General features: G+C 36.3%; 1 protein-coding gene across 1 annotated transcript; it reads right to left on the bottom strand.

Moving 5' to 3' along the window:
• Positions 1-2,780: 2,780 nt before the first annotated feature.
• On the bottom strand, positions 2,781-9,061 carry LOC143706015 (cytochrome P450 2K1-like). Its single transcript, XM_077197542.1, has 9 exons — positions 8,828-9,061; positions 8,591-8,753; positions 6,240-6,389; positions 5,993-6,153; positions 5,720-5,899; positions 4,488-4,629; positions 4,182-4,366; positions 3,955-4,096; positions 2,781-3,724 (listed from the first exon to the last, which is right to left on the bottom strand). The coding sequence occupies exons 1-9, from the start codon at positions 9,029-9,031 to the stop codon at positions 3,537-3,539; spliced, it is 1,515 nt and encodes a 504-aa protein (XP_077053657.1). The 5' UTR covers positions 9,032-9,061; the 3' UTR covers positions 2,781-3,536.
• Positions 9,062-9,281: the final 220 nt, after the last annotated feature.

The raw sequence follows: 9,281 nt of genomic DNA, 5'->3' as shown, positions 1-9,281 counted from the left end.
TGACTTTATTCTGTGGAACAAGGGAAGATATGTTTTGTCCATACAGTGGGAGTCTATAGCGTCGACTATTGTTTGGCTCATCAAAATATGTTAGTTTGTGTTTCACAGAAGAAAAGAAAAGTCATAAGTGTTTGGAGCAACATGAAGGTAAGTAAATTATGACAGAATTGTCATTTCTGTGAAAACTATTGAATTTTCTTCCTGTGGAAAAAAACAGATTTGTTCTCTGTAAAAACTCACCAGGCCAGTTTTTGTGCACACTTCGAGGCTCTCTTCTGATAAAACATGGAAACAAAGCTGAAGCGGCTGCCCAATAGGACTGATATCACTTACCTCACATAGGCTCAAGTGTGGTTTGTTGATATCCAACATTAGCAGATTTCCCAAAAGTGGCAACGGTTTTGGCCCTGGAGGTTCATTTTCTTCTCTCTGAGACCTGAAGAATAGGAGATAAACAACCAAGAGCGGAAGCAACCCAGCTAACAGAATTTTGTTATAAGAACGTTCTCTAAATATTCAGTGTTGGGTTCTGGGAACGTGAAAAATGTCCAGTTTTCTTGACGTTAGAGGAACGTGTTTTAAAAAGTATAATGTTCCTCAAACGTTCTTTAAACGTAATTTTCAATTAAAAATTCAACATGATAGTAATGTTGATTTCGAACATTCCAAGAACATAAAAATGTCCAGTTTCCTGAATGTTACTACACAACAAAAACTCAAGTGTGTTAAAGACTCAAGAGTGTTTAAAGTGTTAAAATTTGAGTGTTAAATTAACACTGAAGAGTGTTAAAGTTAATATGCTATTTAAGTTATTGATTGAGTGATGATTGAGCATTATTGAAGATACCCGATGATAACAAGCAGAATCACTGAAGAAGAAAAATAAAATTTTAGTCACCAATATGGAGATCAGTGTTTTGTTTAGTTGGGCTGTTGACCTTTACATATTTAACTTTACATTTTGTTTGGCTGTTGGACATGAGTTATGACAGCCAGATAAACAAAGAGAAAATGTGATCTCATGGTGTTGGTTGTGTTATAACATATCATTATTTCACAATCACATGACCTGAATCACTGAACTCAAGTAGTCCTAATCTCTGATTAGAATGTATATTGGTTATTTCAGAATCAAAGTGATTCGACCGTATAAATTCCAGGTTGTTCAATATAATCTAAATGATTTCTTAAAAGTTATTCTGATAAAAAATAAAAATAAACCTTTCTTTCAGGCACATAGACTTATAGATTCAGTGTATGAATCTCAACAATGGTGACAAAAATAATATTCGATTAGGAAAAGGAGATTCCTAAGACAATTCAGATCATAATTTATTCATACCGCAATTTATGATGGGAGCTATGAATGAGTTTTGATTGGTGGCACCCAGAATGCACTGCAACATGCTTTATTATTGTAACCATTGTTGAGAATCACAGGCTGATTACTGATGTCTGTGTGTCCAAAAAAAATTCAATTTTCAACGACTTTTGATCAGAACAACTTTTAAGAAATCTTTTGGATTATATTGAAAAATCTGGATTTTCATGATGTTAAATCACTTTGATGTGATAATGATCAATATACATATATGTCAGAGATTAGGCCTAAATGAGTTAATTGACTCAGGTAATTTGATTGTGAAAAAATTATTATGTTAAAAGATAACCAACACCATGAGATAATGTTTTTTCTTTGTTCATCTGGCTGTCATAACTCATGTACAACAGCCAAACAAAATGTAAAGCTAAACATGTAAAGGTCAACTGCCCAACTAAACCAAACACTGATCTCCATAATGTTGACTAAAATTTGATTTTTCTTCTTCAGTGATTCTGCTTGTTATCATCAGGTGTCTTCAATAATGCTCAATCATCACTCAATCAATAACTTAAATAGCACATTAACTTTAACACTCCTCAGTGTTAATTTAACACTCAAATTTTAATACTTTAACACTCTTGAGTCTTTAACACTCTTGAGTTTTTGCTGTGTAGTAATATTCAGGAAGCTGGACATTTTTATGTTCTTGGAATGTTCGAAATCAACATTACTATCATGTTGAATTTTTAATCGAAAATTACGTTTAAAGAACGTTTGAGGAACATTATACCTTTTAAAACACGTTCCTCTAGCGTCAAGAAAACTGGACATTTTTCACGTTCCCAGAACCAACACTGAATATTTAGAGAACGTTCTTATAACAAAATTCTGTTAGCTGGGAAGTTAATGAAGCATATTAATGTCCCTGTGCTGGAAACCTGAAGAAATGCTTCCATGAAAGCAATGTTCACAGAGCAATACCCATAAGACCTTGAGGTTTGTACAGTTCAAATGTAGATAGATAGATAAAGTGGGAGTGGCTGGTATTGGAGGTGGAGACTGTCAAAAACTTGGACACAATCCAATGTTGTTGGTTCTAAATCATGGTGTAAATGCACAGTAGATTACAGTTAAAGCAACCGATATATTTTTCAAGTATACTATTTTTGTAAACCATTGAACTCTAGGTAGGCCTAGAGAGAAAAAAAAGTATCAATGACAAAGCTTTTGTACATCAAATATGTTGTCATTTATGTGGTATAATTGCTTAAGATCTGGCAAATTAACTTTGAATCCTATTTTACATAGTTTTTTTTATTTTTATTTAATTTTTTTTATTTGACCTTTATTTAAGGTCAAATAAATGTATTAAGTTGTGCCTCATAAGTAATTTTTTTATAGGAGGTTCATTTTGTGTGAAAACTGTACGGAGATAATCCAAGGAAGATGAAGAAGATGAGGTATTAACACAGGGTTTATTTAAACAATACAGAACAAGATACTTAACATGCCAGACAATGTGCTATGCACAAACAATACCGGACAACTCAGCAGAACACGTCATGAACTAAATACACAGTGACGATTAACTAAATGACAAACAGCTGTGATGAATGGATTATTCGATAGTCCAATTTAGACATTCTACTAACTATAAGTAACTTTGCAACTACATGTCAACAAACTCTCATTAGAGTAGACTGTAGTAGACTGTCAGTAGACTACAAAGTCAGTAGAATATCTGTTGGAAGACCAACTAAATAAAGTGTTAGCAAATATTAAGCTGACAGTCTACTTATACTCTAATGATAGTTTGTTGACATGTAGCTGCAAAGTTACTTATAGATAGCAGAATGTCTAAAGTGGACCATCGAAAATAAAGTGTTACCGAAGAATGTAGTTAGTGTTCATGGTGACTGACGAGTGAACTAGAACAAAGGGAACACGTCATGAATGAAAACAAAAAAACTGAACGCGACTATGACAAAAACAACATACATTGTTATTGATATTTTTAACAATCACATTTTTACATAAAAAAATGAACAAACACTATACATGCACCTGCTTCTCAAGGAGTTTAATCAGGTTTGTGGAGTTATTCACATACTTCAATTTTTGAATTTACTCAGAACAAGTAATATCATGCCAGTTCAGATGTACAGAATCAATATTATGTAAAATATCTTGTTTCTGTTTTGATTGTCCAGTATCAGGAGCGTCTGATCGCACACAGCTTGTGTGGGGACGGATTCAACGTGATTCCAACGATTCCTTTGAGATCCAGATCATCTCCAGACACTCCAGGTGGAGTTGTGAAATGGTAGCTCTGAAGGAGGGAAGTGAAGAACAGGAAGAGCTCCATCCTGGCCAAACTCTCTCCCAAACAAACCCTTCGTCCTGAGAGAGAGAGAGAGCGAGAGTGAGAGAGCGAGAGTGAGAGAGAGAGCGAGAGCGAGAGCGAGAGAGAGAGAGAGAGAGAGAGAGAGAGAGAGAGAGAGAGAGAGAGAGAGAGAGAGAGAGAGAGAGAGAGAGAGAGAGAGAGAGAGAGAGAGAGAGAGAACTGTTTTTAATTCCAAATTAAATGTTTATTTCTTCAAAATACTGGGTGTTTAGAGTTGAGCGTATACCTGCAGAAAAGGGCATGAAAGCATCTCTCTTGACAAACTGGCCCTTCTCATCTAGGAAGTGTTCGGGGTAAAAGCTGTTCGGTTTCACCCATTCGCTTGGATCCTTCAAAACAGATGTCAGCAGAGGAACTACAGTGGTACCCTAGAAAATGGAGAGAAAAAAAAAACAATATTAAAGATGCACATGGTCTCGTTTCTAGGCCTACATATTTATTCTTCTACCTGACCTTCTTGATGAAGTATCCATTGAAGTGAACATCACAGCTGGTCTTATGAGGAAGATTCATGGGTACTATGTTGGCCAGTCTTTGCGTTTCATGAATCACTGCATCTGTATATGGTAAATTCTTCCTGTCGTCTACCACTGGCTGATGTCCACCGATCACCCGGTCAATCTCCCCATGAACTCGATCTACATTATGGCATTTTTTTGTGTTTTATGAATCAAATGAATTCAGCTGATGTGGGGGAAAAAAACCTTCACAAATAAACATCAGCATTGGAACAAAAACTTTAAATTACTGTGTTTTTACCCTGTACATGAGGGTATTTGGCCATGAGCATCAAACCCCAGCGCAGAGTCGTTCCTGTCGTGTCAGTACCAGCAGCAAATAGATTTCCCACCGTCACAAGAAGATTCTCCTGGTGAAAGTGTGTGTCCTTCTTGCAGGATTGCTGACAAGTACAAATCCACAAAGCCCAAATTTATACTTTTTATAAAATACTAAGGAAAAAATATTACAAAGTTCTTCATTGATTATAATACATAAAAAATTAAAAACTACATAAATTAGAAAACTGAAACATTGAAACTCATGTCCATTTATGAACTTTTACCATTGGCATATGATACAACAAGGATTGAAAAAGTCAAGAGATTTTACTAATAGAACTACCAATCTATAACACCTTACAATAAGGTCTCATTAGTTAGCATTAACATTAACTAACAATAAGCAATACATTTGTTACACTAATTATGTCACAGTGTCTGGTTGTGTGTCCCTTGTTTGTCACTAGAGGTCCTCGTTTTCACGGTGTCTTTCACATTTGACTTCATTTCCCAGCATTCTGTCTGTCACTCATCAGTTCATTGCACTCAGCTGTTTCCCATCACATTGTTAGATTGTGTGTATAAATACCCTGTCTGTTTTAGCATTTGTTACGGATTCCTTGTTTTGTGTCACACCACTTCAGGTCTGTTATTGTTCGAGTTCCTGTTTTGTTTCTTGTTTTTACGGCTTTATTTGGATTTTGACCCCTGCATGTTGACGACGAGTTTGGATTACCCTTTATAAAACTACTGCTCATGGATTCTATAATTTCCGTGTGGTTTTCGTGACAAATTATTCATCTTTTTTTATGTTAGTTAATAACAATACAACTGTTTATTGTTTAGTCCATGTTAACTTGGGTCTATTAAATAATATTAGCAGATATCTTTTAATTTTAACAGTGAATATGGGAACTAACATCACATATGATTAATTAAATGCTTTAGAAGTATTTTTAATTGTTAGTTTATGATAAATAATGTAGTTAACTAATGCTAAAAAAGGGAATCTTATTATAGTGTTCCCAAATATATTCATGTTTCATTTTAATTTAATAACTAAGTTCAATAAAAAAATTAAAAAAAAAAATAGTTTTAATTTTAGAAACTATTATTAGTTTTATAGATTATTTTTAAATTAGTTTTATAAACAAGCTGATGATTACTTTTAACTTTCTCCTGTATTTCTATGGAACAAGGTGATTTCAGTACCTCGTCGCTCTGTTTGCGGTTGAGAAAGGAGTCGACAAACCCTCTGTGGTCGTGTGGATTCAGAGTCTCCAGCAGTCCAGTTATCAACTTTGCCATTTCTGCTCTATTTTTCAACACATTCCTTACAATAAGCCTTTTGCTGTTGAGCAACGGACCCAACCACGGAAACACATTATAAAGCTACAAGTACACACAGAGAAAAAAATGCATGTATTATTGATTTTGTTTTTAAATGAAGTCACCAAAAACATACAGTAAAACACACTTCCATACCATCATAGAAGCCGATCCACTAACTCGAATATTTTCATTTGCCCTGTTGACCATTTCTGTGAATTGAGGGTCTGTGTATTCAAATCTGCTGCCGTACACAATAGATGAGATGATGTTTGACACAGCGTAGTTCACAGGCTGTGTTGTGTCGAAGGGGTTCCCTGTGAAGAGAAAACAAATGTCTATCAAAGATCCTTTAAACTAAGAGCATGATTGCAGATGTCCATAAATGTGTTTCAGATTGTACCTTCAAACTTATCAAACTCTCCTTTCAGATACTGAATTTCCTCTATGATTTTCTCTTCACTTCCTCTCTTGCCCATCCCGAAGTCCCGCAGGTTGCTGAGAGCAAAGCGTCGCATCTCTCTCCAGTTCTCTCCATTGGAAAAGAGGATTCCTGATTAATGTAGACACAGAAAGAACCAACCGTTTAGAAATTAGAAAGTCTGGGAAATTCCTAATCAGGCATTTTCTTATATGCATTTGGCTGCACTAAACTCCAATGGCAGTAGAGCAACAATAAGCAGAATATAGCTGCAAGCAGCAAATATCAGGGTCAAGCACAATAAACACGATAAGCCATGCCAACATGGTTGGAAGCATCAGACCAACTGAACAATGAGCAATTAAAGACATATTAAGACCATTTTAGACAATGGCTGAAAAATCACAAGTACAATCATCTGATTGAATGATTTATCACTTTTGACCAATAGGTGGAGCTGTGACTAAATATTGTGGTGTATTGCAGAATAAGGTAGCAATAACACATGCAAAGTTTGGTGTGAAAGTGCAAAAGCATTGCAGAGATACAGACATCTTGGCGTTTTGAGTCATTTTGGCATCATGCCATCAAATTTGTTGATGCGTTATACGAAAACGGTTTTACGAAAAAAAATTGTTGCCACAATCGGAAGACATTTTTCATGAGCTGAACTCAAAAATCTAAGACTTTTTCTATGTACACAAAAGGAATATTCTCTCAAATATTGTTCACAAATCTGTCTAAATCTGTGTTAGTGAGCACTTCTCCTTTGCCGAGATCCATCCACCTCACAGGTGTGGCATATCAAGATGCTGATTAGACAGCATGATTATTGCACAGGTGTGCCTTAGGCTGGCCACAATAAAGGCACAATGCCACAGATGTCACAAGTTTTAAAGGAGCATGCAATTGGCATGGAATGCAGGAATGTCCACCAGAGCTATTGCCAATGAATTGAATGTTAATTTCTATACAATAAGCCGTCTCCAAAGGCATTCAGATAATTTTGCAGTACATCCAACCGGCCTCACAACCGCAGACCACGTGTAACCACACCAGCCCAGGACCCAGGGCCGTTCAGCTCAAATAAAATGGGGTCAAAAACAAAAGTGTTGCGTTTATAATTTTGTTCCGTGTATCTCGGCATGACCCACGGAATCATTAGGTCTGAATTCATTACAAAAGGCTGATGCAATTAAAAGTTATTAGCATTTTTCGGAATATTTTGTGACAATTAGGATTCATGCTGCACCTATTCTAAAGAGATTTTTGGCCAAAGAGTTCAGAAGTTATAAGCAAAAATAGCCATTGTTCATATCTACTTCATATCTACACTTCACATTTACATATAATTTCATACCACTAGGAGGCACTGCACCAAAATTGTGCCAATTTTTTTTGAAAAATTTTAAATCGCGGAAATATGTTCATGATGTCATAGGGATCAAATCGTCTTGAGGCAAGGAATCAGAAGGAAAAATATTTTGTTTCTAGCCCTTACGGTTCAAATGTTATTAACATAAACATGAGTGCAAATTTGGACTGTTGGTGGTGCTAGCTAGAGGGATTGAGTTTGAGACACCAAACTTACTATAGTGACAGTTCAGACTGTCCTCTATTTGTGTGCCAAATTTCATAACTTTCCCACAAGCAGTTCAATGAGCTTCCATAGACTTCCAGAGCGGAATAATAATAATAAAAACGCCAACGATCACCTTTGGTGCTTGTCCCCTAAAAAGCTTACCAACAAAAAGAGATGTCTGCACAGCTTTCATTTATGCTACATAACAAACAGCACAGAACTCAACACACTTGGGGCCAGATTTACTAAACATGGCAAATTAGCATGAGAGCGCAATTACAAAAAAGCACAGATGGGAGTGGAAAGTTCTGCATGTGATCTACTGATGACACACACATTGAAGAATACAGACACAGCCGGATCATTTCCATAATGACCAATCTACCAAGAACAGCGCAAATGGTTTCAGACATGCTTTTTTTGGCTGGTAAATAATGGAGCAAATACAAGTAAATTGACGAGCGTAAACCTTAGTAAATCACCTGGCATGATCCATTTAAATACTCTCCTCCTATAAATGTGGCTTCTGAAAGGAAAACTCCTACAAATGCATGTGCAATAAGGTCAGCTGCAAAAATAACTGTGCCCACGCATTTTCAGCAGTAATTTTTCACTGTGTGTCTTTAGTTAATCCTGACAGAAGTTCTTAATACCAAAAGTTTGCGCTGCCCCAAGCTGTAAGTAAATCTGGCCATTGGATGGTAAATTAAGAAATGATTTAAATGCAAACAAAGCTTTCACTTATTCTTACCATGACCATCGGTAATTATCCTGAAAGCTGGTGTAATATCTCGCTCCCCAAACTCATCTGCGTAGTTCACAAGAGCTTCTTTAACAGTTTTGTGTCCAGCTAGTACCACAACTTTTTTAGGACCCAAAAACACTTGGAAAACATTCCCGTAGTTTCTGGACAGCTGGACGACACAGAGAAAAACGTCTGTTAAAATGTTACTATTATTGTTGAAATGTGTCAATGTCAAGTTCTCACCTCACAAAGGGTGTCAAAGGGTCTGGTGAGGTCAAGTGTCAGCAGGTTTCCCAGCAGCGGCAGAGGTTTGGGTCCCGGTGGCTCTTTTCCCTCTTTCTGAGATCTCGAGTCACAGGAAAGTCGATATAAAACCAATAACAAAAGAAAACCACCCAGTAATGTAACTGAGCGGGAAAAATTTAGCATAGATTCAACAACAACCATTTTTCAAGGCTGCAACGACATTCTGCTGCATCCAAACCCTTGTGATGCATACATGGGAGGAACCTCAAATTAATCCATGGAGAATTTATCATTCAAAACAAGGTAGCCATGAGAATGGCTGTTATGGCAGAGCTGTTATGGTTGCTACAGCATCCAGATACATGATACCCTTCAATTAATACATGAACAATACATTCAAGTACTGAAGCCACAGAAGCAGCAAGTGTGCAAGTTAAAGAATAATATACAT

Source organism: Siphateles boraxobius, unplaced genomic scaffold, assembly GCF_051911475.1.
Source record: "Siphateles boraxobius isolate OS27281-9 unplaced genomic scaffold, OSU_SipBor_1 399, whole genome shotgun sequence".
NCBI lineage: Eukaryota > Metazoa > Chordata > Actinopteri > Cypriniformes > Leuciscidae > Siphateles > Siphateles boraxobius.
This window is presented reverse-complemented; position numbering and strand designations above follow the sequence as displayed.

Coding starts and splice junctions, on each gene's coding strand:
- LOC143706015 (XM_077197542.1), bottom strand. CDS start 9,031: ATGGTTGTTGTTGAATCTATGCTAAATTTTTCCCGCTCAGTTACATTA. Junction 8,754..8,827: donor CCTTTGACACCCTTTGTGAG/GTGAGAACTTGA, acceptor TGTGTCGTCCAG/CTGTCCAGAAACTACGGGAA. Junction 4,367..4,487: donor CAAATACCCTCATGTACAGG/GTAAAAACACAG, acceptor GCCATAATGTAG/ATCGAGTTCATGGGGAGATT.